This window comes from Myotis nattereri (genome assembly GCF_964212035.1).
Source record: "Myotis nattereri genome assembly, chromosome: X".
Classification (NCBI taxonomy): Eukaryota; Metazoa; Chordata; class Mammalia; order Chiroptera; family Vespertilionidae; genus Myotis; species Myotis nattereri.
Genome location: NC_138078.1, coordinates 147742105 through 147765641, shown reverse-complemented (window position 1 = coordinate 147765641; position 23537 = coordinate 147742105). Strand labels below are relative to the sequence as shown.

General features: G+C 54.2%; 3 protein-coding genes across 4 annotated transcripts; 1 reads left to right on the top strand and 2 right to left on the bottom strand.

Moving 5' to 3' along the window:
• The first annotated feature begins 6289 nt into the window (after window positions 1–6289).
• Window positions 6290–13508, top strand: CCDC120 (coiled-coil domain containing 120). The gene is made up of 9 exons (XM_081081917.1): window positions 6290–6365; window positions 6523–6656; window positions 7578–7718; window positions 8092–8368; window positions 8740–8802; window positions 9040–9214; window positions 9348–9446; window positions 10981–11898; window positions 12388–13508. The coding sequence occupies exons 1-9, from the start codon at window positions 6317–6319 to the stop codon at window positions 12500–12502; spliced, it is 1971 nt and encodes a 656-aa protein (XP_080938043.1). The 5' UTR covers window positions 6290–6316; the 3' UTR covers window positions 12503–13508.
• A 401-nt stretch (window positions 13509–13909) lies between these two features.
• Window positions 13910–17362, bottom strand: PRAF2 (PRA1 domain family member 2). The gene is made up of 3 exons (XM_081081916.1): window positions 16423–17362; window positions 15218–15435; window positions 13910–14791 (listed from the first exon to the last, which is right to left on the bottom strand). Exons 1-3 carry the CDS (start codon window positions 16599–16601, stop codon window positions 14652–14654), a joined length of 537 nt encoding a protein of 178 aa, XP_080938042.1. The 5' UTR covers window positions 16602–17362; the 3' UTR covers window positions 13910–14651.
• On the bottom strand, window positions 17057–23537 carry WDR45 (WD repeat domain 45). Of its 2 annotated transcripts, XM_081081914.1 has the most exons (11): window positions 23419–23534; window positions 21022–21093; window positions 20813–20887; window positions 20619–20723; window positions 19450–19555; window positions 19233–19327; window positions 18511–18590; window positions 18189–18397; window positions 18008–18109; window positions 17773–17918; window positions 17057–17524 (listed from the first exon to the last, which is right to left on the bottom strand). In XM_081081914.1, exons 2-11 carry the CDS (start codon window positions 21074–21076, stop codon window positions 17415–17417), a joined length of 1083 nt encoding a protein of 360 aa, XP_080938040.1. In that variant the 5' UTR covers window positions 21077–21093; window positions 23419–23534; the 3' UTR covers window positions 17057–17414. The 2 variants fall into 2 exon arrangements, with proteins under 2 accessions (XP_080938040.1, XP_080938041.1); XM_081081915.1 differs by lacking the exon at window positions 20619–20723 and having other exon boundaries at window positions 23419–23537.

The following is a 23537-nucleotide window of genomic DNA, read 5'->3' as shown; positions in this document are numbered from 1 at the left end:
TGGATAGTTCAGACAGTGAAAGACCCCCCAAGTTATCTGAAGGTATTTTGGTTTTGCAATATATATTTTTAACCCATTATTAACTCCAATAGTTTAAGTCTGAAAAGAAGGAAACATCAATTGAACTATCAGCTGTTAAAGTGTGTATACATTTTTTGGGACACCCTGTATATACAGTGATTTTCTGCCAGCTCTTTTTAAAAATATATATATTTTATTGATTTCAGAGAGGAAGGGAGAGGGAGAAAGAGACAGAAACATCTATGATGAGAGAGAACCATTGACTGGCTGCCCCCCACAAACCCCCCACTGGGGATTGAGCCTGCAACCTAGGCATGTGCCCTGACCAGGAATCAAACCATGACCTCCTGGTTCATAGGTCAACACAACCACTGAGCTACACCAGCCAGGCTCTGCCAGCTCTTTTGCTCTTTCTCTTTGTCACATGGATCTGGTGGTATGTTGATAAACTGGCTGTTAAAACACAAATGTTTGCATTTTATATAATGAGTAGAAAGAGTTCAGATAATGAGGAATATCAGCTCTAACTCAAAAACTTATTCAAATCTTCTCATTTTCCTGAGCTCCAGTGGCAAGAATTGGGATAGTAAAGGTACTGTGCTGTGTAAATATATTTGTTTCCTGCATTTTTTTATGATGAGTAGGGAGAGGTTGGACAATGAAGGAAAACAGCTCTCTTTCAAATATGTCTGATTTGGCAAGTAGGAAGGGATCAGATCTGAGTAGCAAGTAAGGAGGATTTTGATGCTGAGGGCTACTAGCTCTGTCTCAGAAATTCACCTGATTATGTTTACTTCCTGAGTTCGGACAAGTTATTCGAGGGAAAACAGCTCTGTTTCGCATTTATCAGGTGAGGCTGAGGGATATCAGCCCTGCTATCTATCTATCTATCTATCTATATATAAAATGTTGATATATTTTGATTTCTGACTTTGGGTTGGGAGGAATACTTGTAATTGTGACAGCCAGTACATATGGAGCACTTAGCTTGGGCCAGGCACTATCCTAAGCAAGCTTTGAATGTATTAATTCAAGTCATGCTTACAACAACCCTCTTCATCATCACTCCCATTTTATTGGTGATAACACTGAGGCCCAGAGAGGTTAAGGGATTTCTCCAAGTAGTCGCACAGCCAGTTAGTGGCAGAGCTGGGTTGAACCCAGACCTACCACTTGTTACCCCTCCATGAGGCCACCTGAGGCTCAAGTTCCAGTTGTGGCAGGGCTTAGAGGTTGGCCAGCTTCCAGGCTGTTAAAAGTTGTGTACCAGGACAATGATGTGTGTGTGTGTGTGTGTGTGTGTGTGTGTGTGTATGTGTGAGACTCTGTCCTGCCTGTCTGCTTGGCCCAAGAGGCCTGGCTACCTTCTCTCTCCTCCTTATTCCTGCACCTTTGCGTGAGGTTATTGTTGTTATTGTCATTAATGACATGGTGTGAGTGACGTTGCACTGGGAAATGCCTTTTAAAGTGTCTTTGACCTCTCTTGGCTCTGTAAGAGCTAGTTACCCATTTTTCAGATGGAGAAACCTGTCTTGAGACGCAATCTGCACTGTCAGACAGATACCTTTGTCCCTCTCATGTCGGATTCTATAAACATCCCTCGTCTCAACACCCTTGGTGTCCCACAAGAGGCAGGAGAGGCCATGGCTGGGAGGATACTCCCCACCAACAGCCACTACCCACCTTATGGCTGCCGCCTCCACCAGCCCCAGGCAGCCCGGGTGGGGTGGGGGGGTAGGAAGGGGGAGATGAAATGGGCCTTTGTGTTCTGTGCCAGAAATCTTATACCCAGGAAGAAAGATGGTCAGGGTGGCAGGAGGCATGTATGTGGGGTGTTGCTGAACAGAGGGAACTCCTCTCCAGGCTTGGCCCACCTGCCAAGCAGGCAGAGAACTTGCCTTATGCTGCCCTTTCATCTCACAGCATGGATTGCTGCAGGGGCCTGGGCTGGGCTTGGGCCCTGAGGTCACAGACAGATGGTCTCAAGAGGAATGCAGGAGGTGTGGTGTGTGCTGGTGCAGGTCCAGAGCCCAGGCGGTGGTGTGGGGGAAACAGTACATCTTAGGGACTCAGAGCCCTCAATTTCCTTGACTTGCCCAAGCGGGGAAAATGGGGAGGGCAGCATGGGTGTGAAGCAGCATGAGTCCCCTTTCCCACTCCTCCCTTGCAGGAGTAGCCTCTGTTGGCCTCTGACCCAGGACCCAGCCCCCCAAGATCTGATGCGGCCTGCTGTCATGCCTCTGTGATCAGAATCAGGCCTCATCACCTCTCCAAGCCCCCACTTCCACATCTACAAGCTGGCTATGAAGAGCTGGGTCTGCACCATCCACCCAGGTTTATAGGGACCGGAAGGGGTTAAAGCACATGTTTGCTGGGATGATTTCTCTTGGAGCTGCAGAAGGTGGGAGTGTCTTGAGACCTGGTCTCTCTTTAGAAAAGTTGACCTTTCTCCCCAACTGGGCCACTGTTACCTCAGTGAGGGGAGGACTTGCTCTAAGGCCTTCCCATACCAATGCCTTGCCCCGGGGGTGGGGTGGGGGGAAGGTAGGAGCCTCAGGAATGTGATGAGGACTGCTAAGAGACACACAGATTTACAGTCTGGGCCTCACCAGACCTTCATCCCCCAGCTCCCAGGTCATACCCTGGGCTGAGCAGGGTCTCATCTGGGAAATTGGGCAGCCCCAGAGGCAGCTACCACTGCCATCATCCTTAGCCCTTCTTCCCCAGCTCTCTGCTGGGGGTGTGGGGTGAGGAGGAAGGTCGAGGCTCCCTTCTTGGCTGTGCTGGACACCCTGAGGGTACCTGACCCTGAGATTGCCTCTAAGGGTGACCCAAGCCTCGGTGGCAGGCAAGTAAGGGTTAAAAGGTATGGGCCGGCCCAGTCCCTGGCCAGGTAGGCTGGGCCATTGCCTAGTGGGAGGCGGTCTAGGCAGCTGCCACTGCACTCACTGCTCACCGCCACTACCAGAGGGAGCCGGGCCTGGTGGAGACAACTATTTTTTCAGGTACCTGAAGCCACCCCACAGTACCTATCTGGTATTGGTGAGCACCTGGGAACATGGGCCCACAGGTTGGGGTGAGGAGGGTATGGGGTGTATTAATGTTTCCTGTGGGGAAGAGCTAGCTCTGCACAAGAGGACAGCAAGGGAGGGCTTGAGTAGATGGGTGAAGCCCAAAATGTCCAATTTCCTTTCTTGGCATGAAGCTGATCCCTTGCCGGAAATGGAGGAAGGGAAGGGATCAGGGAGAAGAGAAGCCAGAGTCCCCCCTTCTCCACTCCCCCGACTTCCTCTTTCTCCTTCCTTCTCTGTGGGAGTAGCCTCTGCCCGCCCTTAACCTGGGCCCAGCCTCTCAGGAAAGCCCAGAACCTGCCTTCCTGCCTCCCTCACCCCCACCGCATCTGTTCACCTGGGGCAGGGGGCCCTTAGAATAGTGTGAACAGTCTAGACACTGAGAGTTTTTTTACTCCTAGGGTGGCAGGATGTGGAAATGGGGGTCCCACTGAAGGTGTTGGGGTGCCACCCAGGTGAGGTGTCTTGGTTGTAAACAGTCATTATAGCCAGGAATTTCTTGGTTGTGGTGTCAGAAGGGCAGACCTGAAAAACCTGCTGGGCCCGCCTCGGTGTGGGAGTGTTCTCCGCAACTCTGCTGCTGCAGCCCATCCTGGGACAGCACAGGCCCACCATTGGGAAACCTGGGGTCTGGTATGGGAGGGTGTTGGGAGGGGGCTGCTGGGATCCCCTTCTTATCATCTCTGGGTGGGTACCTGGCAACCCCGGGCCCTGAGGCAAATGTGCCCAGGGCAGACATGCAGAGGCAGAGGTTTGGGAGCCAGGTGTGGGGGTGTGGGGCGTGGACCCTGTGTCTAGCCTGCCCAATGACCCCATGACTCAGGTCCTAGCTATGTCCCCAAGGTCAGGCTGACAGGGTGGAGTCGGGATTCCTTTCTGGACCCCATGTTGACTTCCAAGATGCCGTGAGCTACAAGGGAAGGACGGCTTAAGGCAGCTTCGTGTGAGATGTAGGACCAGCCCTGGCCAATGGGACCACCGGGGAGGAGTGGAGGTTTCCGTGAGGGCGAAAGGTTTAGGGGAGCCTTGGGAGAGTTCCTCAAACCCAAATGGAGGCTGGGAAGAAGGATCCTCAGGAGCCAAGGGGCAGAGAGGCTGGGCTGGGGCCTTCAGGAAACCCCGCTGTGTTGAGCAATGTCAGACCTCAGAGCATGGGCATGTGAGCGCCTCTGCAAAGCACACGCTGCTGCCTGGGTATGCGGAAGGGCTTTAGGTTCTGATCCCTGCCCCTGATGTTGAAGACAGGGAACCACAGAAGGGGACAGATCCTATGGGGCGGGTAGGAGGACTGCCGAGGCTTGGCCACGTCTCCCATTGTACGGATGGGGAGGGGGCTTGAACCCATGCTTGCTCAGTTGCCTGGGTCTTCTCCACACCTAGCCAGCATTTCGTAACAACCTGGTAGGTTCGAGGTAGATGGGGATGGGACGTCTGTGACCTCCTGAGGCCCTCCCAGCTGCCTGCCACTGAGGTCAGGCCAGATGGTGGCAGGTGATGTCACCTGGCTGCAAGCTGGGGACTGAGCAGGATGTGGGAGGGAGGGAGCAAACTCCAGAGGAGGGGATGAGGGCAGGGCTGATAGCCTGCCAAAGCAGGCCCCATGGTCAGCTAGGGCAGCTTGGGCCAGAGAGAGGCCGGAGGCAGTTGGCTTGTTATCTGTATTTGTGGACTTCACTGTTCAAAGTCCCAGCAGGGTGACTTCACTCTGCTGGGTGTGGGACAGACTGGGGTGGGCAGAGGGGCTGGAGGGGTCCTGAAGCCAAGTGGACACTCTTCTCCCTGCCATACCAAAGCTGCAGGATAGAGTTGGGATGAGTAGCGACCCACAGATCTAGGCTCATTTCCTGGGCTGGCTGCCGCATCATCCTTTTTAAATTTAATTTACTTTTTTATATTTTTATTGATCCCAGAGAAGAAGGGAGGAGAGTTAGACAGAAACATCAATGATGAGAGAGAATCACTGATCGGCTGTCTCCTACATGCCCCCTACTGGGGATCGAGCCCGCAACCCAGGCATGTGCCCTTGACCAGAATCAAATTCAGGACCCTTCAGTTCACAGGTCGACGCTCTATCCACTGAGCCAAACCAGCTAGAGCTCGTCCTCCTTTCATTCACCCAGAAGATCCAGCTGACCACTTGCTGTGCACACAGAATCTCTCTGAGTACCAGATACACTGATGAAAACAGGACACACACATTCCCTGTCCTCCTGAATGTATGAGGAAGACAGTCTCTTATTGGACAGCAGTTGTGAGGGGATGTAATGTGGGGGCCCTACTCTGGAAGTGACATTTAAGTTCTAGCATGTGAGAACCAGGGTCTAGTGTGGTGATTGGTGAAAAGAGCACACCAGACAGCAGCCATAACCTGGGCAAAGGCCCTGAGGTCAGATTGGCTGTGACATTATGAGGAATTGGTGGGGTTGGAGCAGCTCTAGTGATGGAGAATGTTAGACCGAAGGGGTGGCCTGGGCTCTATCCTTAGCCAGAGGCAAGTTTCTTCACCTCTGTGCCTTTCTCTCCTCATCTCTAAACTAGGGTTAGTGGCCCGGCCAGCGTGGCTCAGTGGTTGAGTGTTGACCTATGAACCAGGAGGTCACGGTTTGATTACCGGTCAGGGGACATGCCTGGGTTGTGGGCTCAGTCCCCAGTGTGGGATGTGCAGGATTCTCTTTCATCATTGATTCTTTCTCATCATTGATGTTTCTATCTCTCTCTCCCTCTCCCTTCCTCTCTGATATCAATAACAATATTAAAAAAAATAATAATAAACTGGGAGTAGTGATAATTACAGAACTGCCATGGTTGTGAAGATTAAAGGTAGCATATAAGGTAGTTCTTCCATGCACTCAGGTGCTTAAGGAAATGCCCACTGTTGTTCTAGTTGGTTGAATCTGTGACATTAATTCTCCCCCTCCAGGTGAGAATCCTGACTGGCCCATGGGCCTCTGAGGAGGCATCATAAGTCTGCCCAGCTCCCCACTTGCTGTGCTCCCACTCAATGGGAAGGGAACCAAGGTATGAGGGCCTGATGGAGGCCAGATGTTGACACAGATTCTGAAAGGGCAGGTCAAGCAGGCGGGTGGGGTCAGGGTACCCCTTCTTCCCGGGGTGTGGGAAGCTGGGTGAGGGACCACACATGTGCTTCCTTAATGGTTCTCATGCATCACTACCAGGCCTTATCCCACCATAAGCCACGGCCTCGGCTTCTTGACAACACCAGGATGGAAGTCAAAGGTCAGCTGATCACCTCTCCCACTTTCAATGCCTCAGGTCGGTATCTGGTTCGGTATCTGGTTCTCCTTCCTGCTGCCTCCTCCCCTGCTCTGAGTCACCACCTGCCCGCCCACTTGAGAAGGGCTGGTCTCTGGCCCTACAGGATGCAGGATGCTGTGGCTGCCCCACTGATCTTTGCTCCCTCTGTGTCCAGCTGCCCTGTTTGGGGAGGCCACTCCCCAGGTGAAGTCAGAGCGTCTGAGGGGACTCCTTGACCGGCAGCGGGCTCTACAGGAGGCCCTGAGCCTGAAACTTCAGGAGCTACGCAAAGTGTGCCTCCAAGAGGCGGTGAGAGCCTGGCCCTACGAGTGTCTGGTGTGGGAGGGGGTGGAGAATCCAGGGCCCCTAGGGAGGCAGACTGGGGTGGCCATTGCTGAGACATCTATCTGAGGTGCCAATTCCCTGTCACCCTCTAGCTCAGCTTAGATGTCTTAGAATCAATGAAAAAGCCAATGGGGGCCCACCCCCCATCAACCATTTGAAGTCCAAAAAAATGCAAAACAATCGTTATTTCCAAAACTTGGCAGTAAAACCTGACCTGACCTGACACAGGGTGATTTGGAGTGGTTATTCCCTCTTGGTGTGAATGTGCACACAGTCTGCCCGAAATAATAATGCAGGTCAGAGCATACAGCACCAGGCCCTGAAGGAGTGTTCTGTAATGCGCAGGTTATAGACTGTCTTTTTTGTTGTTGTTGCTGTTAATCCTCACCTGAAGATATTTTCTCCATTGGTTTTTTGAGAGAGTGAAAGGGAAGGAGGGGGCGGGGGCGGGAGAGAAAGAGAGAGGGGGGAAGAGAGAGAGAGATTGGTTACTGGCCAGGGCCCAGGCTGGGGATCGAACCTGCAACCCAGGTACATGCCCTTGACTGGGAATTAAACCCTAGACCCTTCAGTGTGCTGGCTGGCGTTCTAACCCAGCCAGGGCTAGACTGTGTGTCTTCATAAAAACTCAGAAATTCTGGATTTCAAAGCAAGTCTCCCCGCCTCCCATGCCCACTGCCCGGGATTTGGGTCAAGGGGTGAGAGTCCAGGCTGTGCACCTGCCTGGTGGAGAATTGGGAGGAGGAAGAGAAATAACAGGCAGGCGATGCTGAGCAGGACTGAGCTCCTACTAGGACTTCTGTAGCTTCTGGAGTCCTGACTGCTTAGCCCCCTCCCTCCAACTAACCCTTGATAGTCTCTGACTCCTGCTGCTTGCCCCCTCAGGAGCTGACTGGCCAGCTGCCCCCTGAGTGCCCGCTGGAGCCTGGTGAACGGCCGCAGTTGGTCCGACGGCGGCCCCCTGCAGCCCGAGCCTACCCGCCACCGCCCCCCAACCCAGTGCATCATTCCTTGTGCCCTGCTGAGGTGAGCAGATGGCCAGGGAGGACAGGTTGGGGGTGAGACAGATACTGAGGAGGAGGAGCCTGGACCAGGAGTAGGGTTGCGTCCAGGGGAAGGAGAGGCCAGAATGAAAAGGGACAGGCCTTGAAGGAGGCGGGCGGGTTCCTGGTCTGAGAGAGGATGCTGGTCCCCACCTGTGGGGAAGAGCCTCAGCCTTTGGAAGATAAATAGGCCCAGACTCTAATCAAGACAGGCTGTACCTGCGCAGGGAATAAGCTCCATCCCCAGGAAGAACAGGCCCCGCCTCCAGTGTAGATGGCTCTGCCACCGCCTGCTTCCTGTGCTTGGCATTTTCCGACTTTTGGTTGTATCCCCCCCATCCCGGTGGGCCCCGCAGGAGCTGGCCCTCGAGGCTCTGGAGCGCGAGGTGTCGGTGCAGCAGCAGATCGCGGCCGCCGCCCGCCGCCTGGCCTTGGCCCCTGAGCTGAGCGCCGAGCAGCGGCGGCGCCGGCGCCAGGTCCAGGCAGATGCTCTCCGGAGGCTGCACGAGCTGGAGGAGCAGCTCGGGGACCTCCGAGTCCGCCTTGGTCTCCCCGTGCTCCCGCTGTCCACAGGGGCAGTCATCACAGCCCAGGGTGTCTGCCTGGGCACACGCCTCGCTCAGCTCAGCCAAGGTGAGCCAGGCTCCGGCACCTGCCCAGTGAAAGCAGGGGAATGGGCATTGGCTAGCGGGGGTGGGGGTGGAAGTGGGGAACAGCCAGGGAAAAGTGAGCACCAGGCAGACCCTGAGGGACCTGAACAGTGAGAGGAGTGGTGGTAATCTGGCTCTGGGTAATGGGCGGGGGGGGGGGGGGGGTGAGGAGGGCATTGGGAACTGACCTATAGGCTCCAGGAAAGTTTGGAGCCAGGTCTCTGGTGGTCTGGGTTTCAGGTAAAGGTGGATTTTGGGGGAGGGTACAGGGTGGTACGGAGACAGGCCAGTGGTATAAGGGGATGGCCCCAGGCCTGGTATTGATGGGCTGGGTCTCTCCCTTCTCGCCTGTAGAGGATGTAGTTCTCCACTCAGAGAGCAGCTCCCTCTCAGAGTCTGGGGCCAGCCACGATAATGGTGAGGACTCCCTCACCCAAACCCACCAACTTTTGATGTTCTGCCCCTCCCCTTCCTCTCCAGCTTCTCCTTAGCCACGCCCTGTCCTCCAGTGGGACTCCCCTCTTCACTTTCAGCCTGCTCAGCCCTGCCCAGCCCTCTTCCCCTCCTGCCTCCCTAGCGCCTGCCCTTTGCTTTACACACAACCTACCTGGACCCTCTCATTGAATTCTCCCCCACTGACTGTCTTCTACCCAGAGGATCCTCGTAGCTGCTTCCCTCTGGCTGAGCGCCCCTCGCCGCCCAAGACCTGGGACCAGCTGCGGGCAGTATCTGGGGGCAGCCCTGAGCGGCGAACCCCATGGAAACCACCCCCGTCAGATCTTTATGGTGACCTGAAGAGCCGACGGAACTCCGTGGCCAGCCCCACCAGGTGAGGTTCAGTCCCTTCCCTCCTTTCTCCGTGAGCCGGGAGTAGGGTCCTGAGCCTGGGCTGGCAGGAGGGCCTGCTGGCGGGAACAGTCTCTAACGTGGACCCCTACCCGGGCTTGCCTGTCTCTGTCTAGCCCTACACGCTCGCTGCCCAGGAGTGCCTCCAGTTTTGAGGGGCGAAGTGTGCCTGCCACCCCTGTCCTCACGCGGGGCGCTGGCCCCCAGCTCTGCAAGTAAGGGGGTTTTGGGGGTGGGTTTGAGGACCAGAGGAGGGAAACATTAGCTCTAAGTGGGAGAGCATTCCAAAAGGTTGTGGGACATGAGAGGCTGGGCTTTGAAAGGTGAATAGGAATTGCTTGGTAGAGAAGAAGGGGGTGAGGATTTGAGGGCAGAAGCCCCAGCTATTGAGTATGGGCTTTTCTGTGTATTTTGGACAAGTCATTTCCTGCCTGGCCAGTGTTGTTCAGTGGATTGAGTATTGTCCTATGCACTGGGAGGTCACTGGTTCGATTCCCAGTCAGGGCACATACCCAGGTTTCAGTTTGGATCCCCAGTAGGGGGCGTTCTGGAGGCAGTGGATCAATGTTTCTATCTCTCTCTCTCCCTCTCCCTTCCTCTCTCTAAAATCAATAAAAAAACAACACACGTATCATTTCCCATCTCTGAATCTTGGTCTCCTCATTTGTGAAATGGGAATAATAATATCTGCCTTTGATGTGGACATACTAAGTTCTGGTTAACTTGTACTGAGTACTGAGTGTCTGCTAGGGATCAGTGCATTGCCTGGTATCAACTCACTTCATCACCACAAGATCTCTATGAGGAGGTGCTATTGTTATTCCCATTTTATAGATGAGGAAACGGAGGCACAGAGAGGCTAGGCGACTTGTTAGCAAACCAAAGGCCTGGTATTTCAACCTAAAATTTGACTCTAGAGTCCATGCTTTTAACCACTGTCCTCTACCGCTTGTTTTTTTTTTTTTTTAAATATATTTTATTGATTTTTTATGGAGAGGAAGGGAGAGGGATAGTTAGAAACATCGATGAGAGAGAAACATCGATCAGCTGCCTCCTGCACACCTCCTACTGGGGGTGTGCCTGCAACCAAGGTACATGCCCTTCACCGGAATCGAACCTGGGACCCTTCAGTCCGCAGGCTGACACTCTATCCACTGAGCCAATCCACTGAGCCAAACCGGTTAGGGCTCTACCGCTTCTTAAGTACCCAGTACCTGCTTTTCTCAGGCTGTGAACAAAGCAAAGTCCGGGTCCTCATGGTACTTGCATGTGGTGATGGTGGCTAGTGGGCTGACAGTTTTGGGTGGTTCATACACATGGGGGTGGGGAGGACAGAGAATTTAGGAAGGGCCTTGAAGTTGAGGCCTAAGGATTAGTACCTCCTTGTGGAGGAAGTGGGGAGCCATGAGAATCGCCTTAACAAGGGGTGCTGGTCAGATGTGCTTGGAAGAGCCCTTACCTGGGCGTTCCCCTGCCAGCATTTCCTCTCTAGCTTTGCAAACACCGGCATCTCCCTTGAAGCCAACAGACCTGGGCTCCCATACATTTTTAATTCCTCTTCCTTCAGTTTGGGACAGAACCTCTTCTGCCCTTTACATGCCTCTACCTAACACCTTTATACACGAAATTTCTAGTCCAGGGGGATGGAGGAGTGATGGCTCAGAGAGAAGCATGATACGGACCTAGGGCGCTCAGCCCATCTGCCTATTTCTGACCTTCCTCCCATTCCCCCCGCCTTTTCTCCCCCAGACCTGAAGGCCTCCATTCACGCCAGTGGTCTGGCAGCCAGGACTCCCAGATGGGCTTCCCCCGGGTGGACCCGGCCTCGGACCACCGCGCCTCGCTCTTTGCAGCTCGCACCCGCCGCAGCAACAGCTCTGAGGCCCTGCTAGTGGACCGGGCAGCTGCGGGTGGAGCTGGCTCCCCACCTGTGCCTCTGGCTCCCCCTGCCCCTGGTCCCCCAGTCTGCAAGAGCAGTGAGGTGCTGTATGAGCGCCCCCAACCAGTCCCTGCCTTCTCCTCCCGTACAGCTGGCCCCCCAGATCCTCCCCGGGCTGCCCGGCCAAGCTCAGCTGCCCCTGCCTCCCGTGGAGCCCCCCGGCTCCCACCTATGTGCGGGGACTTCCTCTTGGACTATTCCCTGGACCGGGGCCTGCCTCGAGGTATTGGTGGGCCAGGCTGGGGGGAGCTGCTGCCTGCAGCTGAGGTCCCAGGACCCTTCTCCCGCCGGGATGGGCTCCTCGCCATGTTCCCAGGCCCACCACCCATGTATGCAGCTGACGGCAGCAGCCCCCTCCTCCGCAGCAAGGACCCCCACACCCGGGCCACCCGCACCAAGCCCTGTGGCCTGCCCCTGGATGCCGCAGAGGGTCCAGAGGTGCATCCAAACCCCCTGCTGTGGATGCCCCCACCCACCCGTATCCCTCCAGCTGGTGAGCGCAGTGGCCACAAGAACCTTGCCCTGGAGGGGCTACGGGACTGGTACATCCGGAACTCGGGACTGGCCTCGGGGCCCCAGCGCCGGCCTGTGCTGTCCCACATGGGCCCGCAACACCCACCCTTCCTCCACGCCCGCTGCTATGAGGTGGGCCAGGCGCTGTATGGGCCCCCCAGCCAGGCACCCCTCCCGCATTCGAGGAGTTTCACGGCGCCCCCTGTCTCCGGCAGGTATGGGGGGTGCTTTTACTGATGGGTAGGGGGTCTCTTCAGGTAGAGGGCAAAGGTCTCTGGGCTAAAAGGGGGTGAGCGCCAATGACTTGGACAATGAGTGCTGGCTGCAGCCTTAGCACAGGGTCTCTGGGCCCTGCCTGACCTACATTAGTCCATGGGGTCTCGGTGGAGGGGCATCTTGGGCCCTGGGAGCAGCAGTTCCTTGCCAAGATATAGAAGAATTTTAATATTTTAACAAGCAGTGCATGTCAGCTGAAAATGGACCTTGGAACCAGGGTGCTGGGAGGAAGGGACATCCTGTGCCCTTGCCTGTCTCTTCCTCTTTTAACCACGCCCCCTGCTTGCCAGCCTCAAGGTGCTGTCCTGTGCCTCTCTCCACCTCTTTAACGAGCCTCTTTTCCTCTCTCTTTCTGTGTCTCGTACGTCTTTTCCTCTCTTCTCTGTCTTCCCACCCTGTCCTTCGGATTCCTGCTACCCCTTCCAAAGATACTACGCGGACTTCCTGTACCCCCCGGAGCTGAGCGCTCGTTTAAGTGACCTGACGCTAGAGGGGGAGCAGTCCTCCAGTTCTGACCCTCAGACCCCAGGGACACTGGTCTGACCCCTTCTGATATGCTCCTTGTTGGCCTGGGCATGACTCCAGTCTGGGGAGCACACGCTGACCTCGCTGAGCCCTGGGGTACGGTTGCTCTTAGTCCTGGGCAGGGGGCACCAACCTGATCTTCCAAGGCCCCCAGCTCCCTGTGGGCCCATGAAGGTGTCTGATACCCTGCTTCTACTCTCATACTGTGCTGAGAACTGGGGGCCCTCAGCCAGCTTAAAAGTGGGGGATGGTATAATGGGGGCTCCAAGCCCCTTCCTCCATTTGTTTACAGTTGTGATTTAGGTTTTCACTGTCTTTCCCCAACACTAGACGTTTTATAAAAGGGAAACTGTGATCTTGTCTGGTTGGGTTCATTCCTGTCCCATGCCCAGCCTGTTCCATTCAGGAACCCCTCCCATGAAATGGACCATATAGTCACATGGCCCTGTTTGGGGCAGCTAGGGACTCTGGTGTGAACAGATCTCTCTGCCATCCCCCACCAGGGTAGTTCTTGGGGAGGTGAGCTCTCTGCCCACATTTGATGGGGAGCTTGGGTTCATCTTCCCACCCCAGGGGTGTAGGAAGGAGCCCCAGTCCCTGCCTGCCTGTCTGTGCCCGCTTCCTCTGCCCCCAGGGTGAGATGACCCAGCCTTTGGTGGCAGCCTCTACCCTATCCCCATTCTGGGGGCTCCACAGGAGGGTCCAAGGACAGAGCCATCAGGTGTGTTGTGTCCTGGGATGCTTTCATGGTGGAACCTGGCACCTGATAGATGCCAGTAAAATCCTCAGGTGACGCCTGGCCACAGGCTGCGTCACATCTTCCTTGACTTTCCTTCCATCCACCACTTTTTAAACAAATCTACACAAGCTGTGTTTTCTATGATACCTGTCTGTGACTTTCTGGAGCTGGGGGTCAACATACCCCCTTTACCTGGTGTTAAAACTTTTCTTTTTGTATCAACCGATCTGGGCCCAAGACGCTACCCACACTGGAAGAGGATTTTTAGAATAAATGTGTAAACCGAACCCACGTGTGGCTCTTTTCCCTGCCTTGCCTTGGGGCCCACACCCATAGTTCAGACCAGATATGTTTTTATAACACCATGTTATGAAAAAGTAGAACACCATGGAAACAGCCTGTGATAATGTCATCTGCTTTGGCTTTACTGGTTTTGTGATGTGGGGCAACTTCTTGGCCTGTCTGTGGCCAGATTTCTAGCCTACGCCCAACAAGAGCCCTTAGTAATACAAATGAAAATGGGAACACTGCATGCCCTTAACTCCCTGTGTGTAAATGCCAGAGATGAACAAGTTCCTGGAAGGAGAGATCGCCCCATCAGCCCACATATTTGACAGAGACCGACCCAGTCATAAAGAATCTAGCAGAATTGAAAAGCAGAGGCCACTATGATAGGCCCAATTAGCTTGAGCGATTTAACAGCTTTTATTGTTGCAATAACACTGATATATATGCCTCATTCCAGGTCAGCGCTACCCCCACCCCATGGTCCTCACCACCGTGGAACTTGTGTGTATGGGGGGGGGGGGTGAGGGGCAGAATCCCTAAGCAGAGCTGAAGGGAGGCAAATGGGACTGGTGAGTGTTGGGGTTACTGGGGACCAAGGGTTCAACAGGATCAGGATACCTGACTTCTACCCAGAGGGGACTGAGAACACTTCAGTCCTGGGGTCAAGATTTGGCAATGCCTTGTTCTGGGTTCAAAGCTGGGGTGTGGTCTGGAAAAGCCTTGATCTAAGACTCAAGATTTGAGAATGTCTTGGTCCCACACCCCAGCTTTGGGACTCAGCATGGGAGACAAGTGGGTCCCAGATTAGGTTTGTGGGAGGGTTCCATCCAGAATTTGATATTGGCCATGGATGCTCCAATCTCTAAGCCCCACTTCTGGGCTGGATGGATGAGTGGCTCTGTGTCTCAAGTTCAGGGCTGGGAAAGACTCTGTTCCCCTAGGCAATGGGGACTGGGTATGAGGGATATCCTAGTTTTGGATCTAGGGGTGGGGTAGGGGGAGCATTACAAATGCCCTGCTTTTTTTAACTGGGCAAGAGGCTCCTATTTTAAGGACTGGGAAAAGGCTCTAAATCCCGGTTATGGGTTGGGGTTGGGGTTGGGATTCTCCAGGTCATGGGTACAGATAGATCCCAAGGCCCTAGGATCCAGCCTCCTGCTCTTGTCCCAGCGCTTCCAGTAGCAGCCCCATTGGTGTCCGCTTGAGACCAATGCTCTCAATCTTGTTCTCTATCTTGTTCTTGAGGTTGCGCAGGCGCAGTGAGGCGTGCACCAGGATCACTGTGGGCAATACCAAAAGGAGTGGGGTCAGTGGAATGGGACATCAGCCTTTAGCCAATGGGGGCCCACAGAGGAACTGGAGTGGTCAGGCCAATAGAATGGTCAGTGGACAGGACACCTCTGACCCTGAAACTGTGGCTGAGGAACACTTTGTAACAGGGTTGTGGCCGGGGGAGGGCTGGCGGTAACCGGGACGTGGCTGGTGGAAGGCACTTAGTACCAGGAGTGAGGCCCGGAAAGGCGGTATTAAGAGTCGTTCCCAGAAGAGGAGAACTTAGCCAAGGAAGGTGCTTTGTAAAGGGGTGTGGCCTTGCCCGCCAAGTCTCCCAGCCCCCCCTCCTCCCCAAGAACCAGGGCAGGGCCGGCCTGGCGCCACGCGCACGCGCTGGCCTTGTTCCCGGGTATCTCAGGGTAGGGGAGACTCACGAAGTACTGGCCCGGCAATGCTGAGCAGGAAAGTGCAAGCGCCGCCCACCGCCCAGAGGACCAGGAGGCCAACGGCAAGCACTGCGGCCAGGCAGGCGGCGGGGTGACTGCGGCGGCAGCGGCGCACGGCCGCGCGACTCTCAGCCGCCCACACCAGCACCCCGAGGGCCACTGCCACTACCAGCGCGCTTAGGAGAGTGTGCAGCGGGCGCACGTACCTGCAGGGACAATAGAACTAAGCTAGTCAGCCAGTTGGGAGAGGGCCGCCCGGCCTCCAAGCTTCCCAGACCACCGTGCACCAGATCCCAGGCCCTTAGAGCTTTGGTCCCCCCCTTCCGGACCCTGCAAGCCGGAGAAATACTCTGGCCAGCCCTGTCTCTAAGTCCACCCTCCAGGACTTCCGACTCCCAGGAGCCCTGGACCCTTTCTTTTCAATCCTACAGCCCCATCTTTTTGAGCTCCAGGCGCTCCCATCCAGATAGACTCCTTCCTTCTGTCCCTACAGCAACCCCCCCTCCAGTACACCACCCCATCCTGCCCCCAAACCCACCCTTGGAGCACAACCCTTGCAGATTTTTTCCAGGCCTTTGTGTCCACACATTTCCCTCTTCCCAGGCCCTGGGTCCTTACAGGACCCTCTTCCAGGATTTAGGTCCTACTCTCATCTTACATCCCCACCCAAGTCCCTCCTCCAGGCTCTCCAACCCTGTCGGGTTGCAGGCCTTCAGTCCTGGATCCTCTCTCTTGGCCCAAGTTCCCCAAGTACCTGCTCCTACAGGGATGACCACAGGGATATCCCTGTCCCTGCCCTAAGGCCTCCAGCCCCATCACTCACATCGCCCCACCATCCCAGACACACTCACGTCCCACTTTCAAGTTCTCCTTATCTTCAGGTCCACCTTCCAGCCGTTTCCCCTTCAGTTCCACAATCTCTATTCTCCCCAGGTCTTCCTTCCAGTCCCACTAACCCCCTCGGCTAGGCTGTATCCAGGCCCAGGGCCTCCTTATAACTAGGTCCCACTCCCTCCAAGTCCCCACTCCCAAGGCCCTCAGGCTTTCTATCTCTGCTGAATTTGCCCTTCCGGGCCTTGCAGCCCCCCACCCAGGTTTCCTACCCTTCCCGGTTCTCAGAACCCCGCGGGCCCACCCTCCACGCCCTGCAGGCGTCCCCGGCCAACTGGCGCCTCCCTCCCGCCCTCCCTCACCCAGCCAGGGCAAGACCGAAGCCGAAGCAGACAAGGTAGTTGGTTTGGTAGTAGAGAAGGTTGTTGATGACACGGTGGCACCATCGCTGCGGGTCGCAAGGATCCGGGGCCGCTAGACGCGCCGACCCCAAAACGAAGTCATCCAGGGCGCGTAGCGGTGGCAGCCGCACCTCCGACATCCTGCTAGTCGATGTAGCTGGACCAGCCAGAAGAGCAGTCGAACTACAACACCCGTTACACCCCGCGCCACCGCGGCGAACACCGGGAAATGGAGTCTGGGCGGGGCTTCTGCTACCCTATCCACCCAGGTGGACGACGCAGGCGCAAAACACGTGATCGGAAATACAAACGCCAGAACCGGAACCGCCATGAAACTAAATATAGGCAGCGGAGCGTGGCATTCCCATCCACTCCCAGGTGGGGGCGCCAAGGGGCCCTGTTCCGGGTAGCGCTGGCAGCACAACAGTAGCCAGACATCCGGACTAAGCAGAGATGATGGCAGGGACTGTCAGAAGGACCGGAGCAGGATCCCACCTCCTTCCTGTCCAAGTAGGTCACACCTTTCCTGGACATTTCCTGCAGTGCCTTTTCAGCCTCACCTACTCCAGGCCCCACCCCCGAGGTCCAGCCATAAATACTATTAATTTTTATTCAAATTCATCATATCAGTGATTGGCTCTTTCTGGGAAAATTTTTTTATCCCCACAGGTTGGATTAGGGCACTTCCTCTGGGGCCCTAGTACTCTTCTCCAGGTTGGGAGCCCCAGGGCATCTGCTGCCCCTCTGGGTCCCTGGCCTGGCCCTGTGGGCACACAGTCCTTAAGGACACAAGAAGTACTTGGGAGAAATGAGCTGTTTAGGCATTGCTCTGAGGAGTGGAAAGTGTGCACCTGCCCCATTAGTGCTTGCTGGCTGGTGGCTTTCAGCACTCCCACTCCCATAAATGCTTTGCACTTTGCCACTGCAGGTCCCTAGCACAACCCACGGGGTCCTTAAAAGTCATCATCATCACAGATGTCAAGGTACACATCGAAAGCCTCTCTGTTGCAGTTTCCATCAGGAGTGAAGACATATTTGTGGAAGGTCCCATCTACACAGATGGCTGGAGGAGGGGGGGGAAGATCAGTAAAAAAGTTAGAGGCTGCCAAAGCCACACACTTGAAATCAGGCATCCCATGGATTACAAATCTCCTTCCAGGCCTTTGCCCGCATGCCACTCCCCTCACTGATAATGGAGTTGAACCACCCATTCTAGCTTCTTTATGCTTCCTATTCCCTAAAATTCTTTCAGGTCCAACCTGCAGGCCTTTGCCCATGCAATACCCCCAGTCAAAGGTTCCTCCCACTTACCAATGACAGAGTTGACATTCTTGGAAGTGTTGCGACCGAAGGCGCAGATGCAGGCCGACTCAGCAGGCACTGTGAAACTCGCCAGGCTCCACTGAGAGTCCACATATTGTCCAATCATAGGCCCGACTTTGCCCACTCGAGCTAGCCTGCAGGCAGTACTGACTAAGCCCAGGTAGGGTACATGGGCAGGGGTATGGGGACATGGCAGGGTGGGGCAGGGGGAGGGGGTACTCACGCAGAGCGGCGGTTGAGGCGGGTATCCTTGAGGGCAAAGATATGGACCGTGCCCTTATCACTGGAAGCGCACAGGAAGGAAGAGTCATGGCTGAAGTTGATGCTGGAAGATAAATCAGCTATTGTGCCTACCTGTCATATGGTGTGGAGTCGCTGGCCCACCATGCATACCCTGTGCTCACCAGTAGAGGGTGGCAGGATCAGTGCCTCGGCGTAGTTCCACCAGTTTTTCCTTGGACTGTGTGTCAAAAAGGCGAATAAGGGTGCCCTTCTGAGAGGCCGAGGCCACTACGGTGCCTGGCTGGTTCAGGGACACACAGGCCACGTCGCTCTGATGTGCGTTGATGGTAAATGGCGCAGATGAAGTGCCTGGCTTTGTGCTTGCCAGGTCCTATGAGGGGAAGGAGCAGTTCATGCTTGGGGTAGTATGGAGGGAAGGGTCCCAGAGTCTACAGGGAGAACTAACCTACCCACCTACTCACTTCTGCCCACTGGACAACTCACCACAAGTTGCAGACTCCCGCACTTGTGTCCTGGGAACACTAGCAGCTGTTTTTCCAGGCTGGGGCAGAGGTCACAGAGCCCTAGGGTGTGAGGATGAAGTAGGAGGGGCTGGTGAAGGGGAGGCAGTGGCCAGGCAGGGGCTCAGAATGGACAGAGCTGGATAAGGGCTGAACTTTAACTTTCCATGATACATGTTACCTATAGAAGCCTCAGGGTGCTGGCCTCAGCTGTGATCCCCACCAGTGAGGAATACTCCCTTCTTCCCTACGCAGCTGTGGCAGCCCCAGGAGGCCCAAGGATCCCTGACACACCCACCTACGTGCTTACTAGGTATGTTTGCTCTGCCATCTGGAGCACATGAGTGGGGCAGGGCTACGGGTTGGGAGAGAGAACTGGCTAAGGGATGGAAAGATGAATAGATGGGGAGTACAGGAGTTGGCAACAAAAGTAGGTTTATAGCTGTATTGTGACGTTCTTTTGAGGAATCCTGTGTCTTGTAATTATCAGAACTTGCATGTCTTTTCTCATATGAACAACTGTAAACCTACTTTTGCCCACCCCTGTATGTGCGTCCCAGGCCATCTGAGTATCTCTGTGCAAAGACTCTCCATACCTCTTTTTCCCCACTTCTCTGTGTACCCCTCCCATTTTCTCTTTATTTCTTCCTCTTCACCTCATCCCCTGCCTCCTACCCTTATTCCTGCATATCTGGGTCTTCTTACCCTTTGGGTTGTCCCGGGTGTCGAACTCAAACAGCTTCCGGGGATTGTCAGGGAAGGAGTATACATAGATGCGGTTTTTCAGCACAATCACAATTCTGTAGGCATCACATTACATACAACAGCCATGAGGGGAGGGCAGATGTTCAGGCAGAACTAACCCTCTCACCTGCTATGGGGACCTCCTGCCTCCCCCACCCCCAGTCCTCCTCAGGCTCACTTGTCATGGCGCATGCGCACAGCCAGCACTGCCTTGGTGAAGGTGAACTCCAGCACCAGCTTGTCCTTGGAGTCCTTGCCCTCCCGGGCATCATCCCAGATCAGCACTGCTGGGCAGTTGGGTGCATTTTGGGGGCCAAGGTTTAAGCTGAGGGACAGCCCTGCTGATACAAAACCCACCCCTCCTCCCCATGGGACTTCCACCCACTTGTTTAACCTCTCACTAATACCCAAAGTGAGCCTCACACAGCATGAGAACTACTACACCCATTCACAAGTGAGGAAACTGAGGCTTGAAGGGATTGAGTATTCACTGAAGGACTTCACAGCCCATCAGCAAGCAAGCCAGGACTTAATCCTGTCACTATTTCTGCCTCTAGGGTCCTAGTCCCTATACTCCCAAGATTTGTGAGAAATCCTAGGCTCCCTGACTTGCCTAGGGCAAGTCTCTTGCCATGTCCCAGTGGGATCAACAAAAATCCCTTTAAAACAATATGGCACTTGAGACTCAAGGCAAGTAAGCATTGGGGAGATAGCTTCAAGATATTCAGACCTAGCCTGGCCAGTGTGGCTCAGTGGTTGAGCATTGACTCAGAAACCAAGAGGTCAACAATTGGATTCCCAGTCAGGACACATGCCAGGGTTGTGGGCTCAATCACCAGTAGGGGACGTGCGGGAGGCAGATCAATGATGTTTTTCTCTCATCGATGTTTCTATCTATCCCTCTCCTTTCCTCTCTCTCTAAAAATAAATAAAAACATATACATAAAAAATTATGTTAAAACCTATTGGTTAGATAGGTTGCTCAATCTCTCTGGTCCTCAGTTTCTCCATCTGTAGAAATGGGATATTGATACTTCCTACCACATATAGAGTTATGGTGAGGGTTAAATGAGTTAATACACATAAAGTGCTTAGAACAGTACCAGGCTCACAACAAGTACCCTATAGGTAAAGACATGGTGTACAAGAGACATTCAATTAATGTTTGTTAAATTAAGACAGAACATCAAGCTTCTTAAGCTATGAGTCATGATTTCTAAGCTGTAGGCCTCACTGTTAGACTTTAAGGTGCTCTGACGTCTTCATCTGCCAGTGCCTTGGGGTGCCTGGAGGGGGCCACGATTCCAGGGAATCTGGGCCAAGGGTGGATGAGATGAGGGTACTTACCTGAGATCTCTGAGAACTTGGGACTGCTACCACCACCCACCAGGGCCAGCAGGTTGGAGCGGTACAGCATTTCCACCAGGCCCATGCTGCCCACCTGCTCATGGTCTGGACAAGGACCAGGGTGTCAGCAAGGGTGAAAGCCAATGTCCAGCCCAGCCCTTCTACCCACTGCCTCTTCCCCACTGATGGCTCACCCAGGTGCCCCTTCTCCATCAATGGTTCCACGTTGTAGATGCGTACGCCTGTCTCCATGGCACAGCAAAAGCAGCCTAGGGAATGGGAGGAATCCAGGCTGCCTCAAAGGATGCCCACGTGGGAAGCTAGGACAGGCTGCTTAACACCCACCTCTAGCCCGCCCTCCCTCCCTCCCTCCCTCCCTCCCGCCCAGGTAAAAGTCTCTCACTTTGGTCTTGGTTGAAACGCAGGCTGGTCACCCCTCGAAGTGGTTGCTGAGTCATGATTCAGGATTGCTTCCCTGGATACAAATGGGGATAGGGTTGGAAAGAGTCCTGGGGTCTGCCCTCCAAGTCCTAGAACTTCTGTCCCTAATTGATTTCTTCTTTCTCCTCCCACTCTGCTACCGACTAACCACAGCATGACTGTAAAGACAAAAACAGGGCAGAGAGTCCTGGGGTCTCCACTCTAAGCTCCCAAGACCCCAAACAGCATGGCCAGGAACCTCTCACATTTGGCTACCCTGACCTGGACCCTCTACCTCCTCCTTATTCCCCAGCCCTCACAGGCTGCTTGTCAGAAAGTAGTAAGAAAGTAATTGCCCCATCCGCGAAACTCCATGTTGTAACAAAGTTTCCTCCGCACCCCCTCCCTCTTAAAAAAAAAGAAAGTAATTGCCCCAGTGATATCTCCTCCCTATCCCCAGGCAATCCTGGCCCCAATACCCAACATGGCCTGGAATCAACCCCCCACCCACTTCTCATCTTCATACCTGACCCTAGCACCCAACTCCACATGTCAACAAATGGGGAGAGGGTGCTAGAACATCCATCTCTTCCTGCATCTCCATGACCTGGGCCTGAGACCAACTATGATTGGTCCACTGTTCAGAACCCCTGCAACCTATTCCACTACTCGACAGTGTTTTCACACCTTCCCTCCTCACGGGCTTCCCCAAACTCCTTCAGGATCCCAGCCTACCTCCAGATGACCCCTTCTCATGTCATGCTAACTTCCTCCCATAAGGACCAGCCTGGATGCTTCCCTAGATCCCCTTATACCCTAAAGACCCTACCTCAGGATCCCTTATCACTCCAAGTCCCCTACCCCTTGAAGGACAGCTTCTTCCATGTGCTGTACTGTCCATGACTCCAACATGGGTTGGCTTGGACTTACCCCAGGAATCCTGCCCCCACCCCCCGTGCTTTGTGGACAAAAAAGGGGTTCTACAGAAAGTAACCTCACAGGCCCTAGCCGGTTTGGCTTAGTGGATAGAGGGTCCCAGGTTCGATTCCGGTCAAGGGCATGTACCTTGGTTGCGGCACATACTGAGTAGGAGGTGTGCAGGAGGCAGCTGATCGATGCTTCTCTCTCATCGATGTTTCTAACTCTCTATCCCCTCTCCCTTCCTCTCTGTAAAAAATCAATAAAATATGTATTGTAAAGAAACTTGCCGAAACCGGTTTGGCTCAGTGGATAGAGCATCAGCCTGCGGACTGAAAGTCCCGGGTTTGATTCCCGTCAAGGGCATGTACCTGGGTTGCGCGCACTTCCCCAGTGGGGATGTGCAGGAGGCAGCTGACCGATGTTTCTCTCTCATCGATGTTTCTAACTCTCTATCTCTCTCCCTTCCTCTCTGTAAAAAATCAATAAAATATATTTTAAAAAAAAGAAAAAAGAAACTTAAAAAAAGAAAGTAACCTCACGGTGATCTGATTATAAATTCCTAACTGGGCAGGTCATGATGGGTAGTCACACCACAGGCATATAACTTCTTTAGTAAAAGGCTTAATTTTGTCTTAAGCAAGCCCTGTCCATTGTTTCTGCTTATCTAAGATAACATGCCTTTGAAATGCCACCTGTCAGACCCCTTCTAATCCGATCTCCACCTTGCTTTCTCCCACCTTCATGTAATCTTCCTTAAGTTCTTGCCTTAATCTCAAATGCATGAAAGAAACTGCAAACTCTTATTCTCCAAAACATTTGAGATCTTGTTTCCTGGCAATTGCAGTCAGTTTTGGCTTAAGTAAAATAAAAATTCAACAGGTCTGGACGTTTCTTATGTTGACAGATTCCTCCAGACCACTTATCCTCTCCCCAGAGCACCTCTACCCCCTTAAGGCCATTGTCCAGGACACACCTCCCAAAACCCCTACCTGGGATAACTCATCCCCCCTCCTGTCCCGGACTTCCTTAAGTTTCCTGTCCGAGAGCTCCCATACTCCCTTCAAACCCTGATCTCTCCAGGAACTTTGCCCAGGCTTACCCTTCTCCATCCCCCAAGAGCCCAAACCTCCTTTCTTGCCGGGTACCACCTTACTCGCGAAGACCCATTCTTTTGACAGCTCCACCTTCCAAGATCACCCTTTTTTTTGAACTCCCATTTCAAAGATCCGCACCACCCAAGAACCTTGCCCAGGGATGCCTCGCACAAAGCGCCCGCTCCCCAGCATTTCTTCACGTCCATGATAGCACTCATACTCTTTCCAACACCAAGCACTTATTCAAGATCGCTGTCCCAGATCCCCTCAACCACCAAGCCCCTTGCTCAAAAGGCCTCCCAGCCCACCCGCAAACTCCGACCAGTTCTGGAGTTATGTCCCAGCTCCCCGCCACCCGTACTCACCTGACCTCCGCTCCCGCCTCCCGATCCTAGGCCCAGGTCTGGGTGCCGCCCGCGGCACAGCTTTCTGACCTCCAGGGCCTTGACACCCGGCTCCCTTGTTTACATCAGGTCTCACTTCC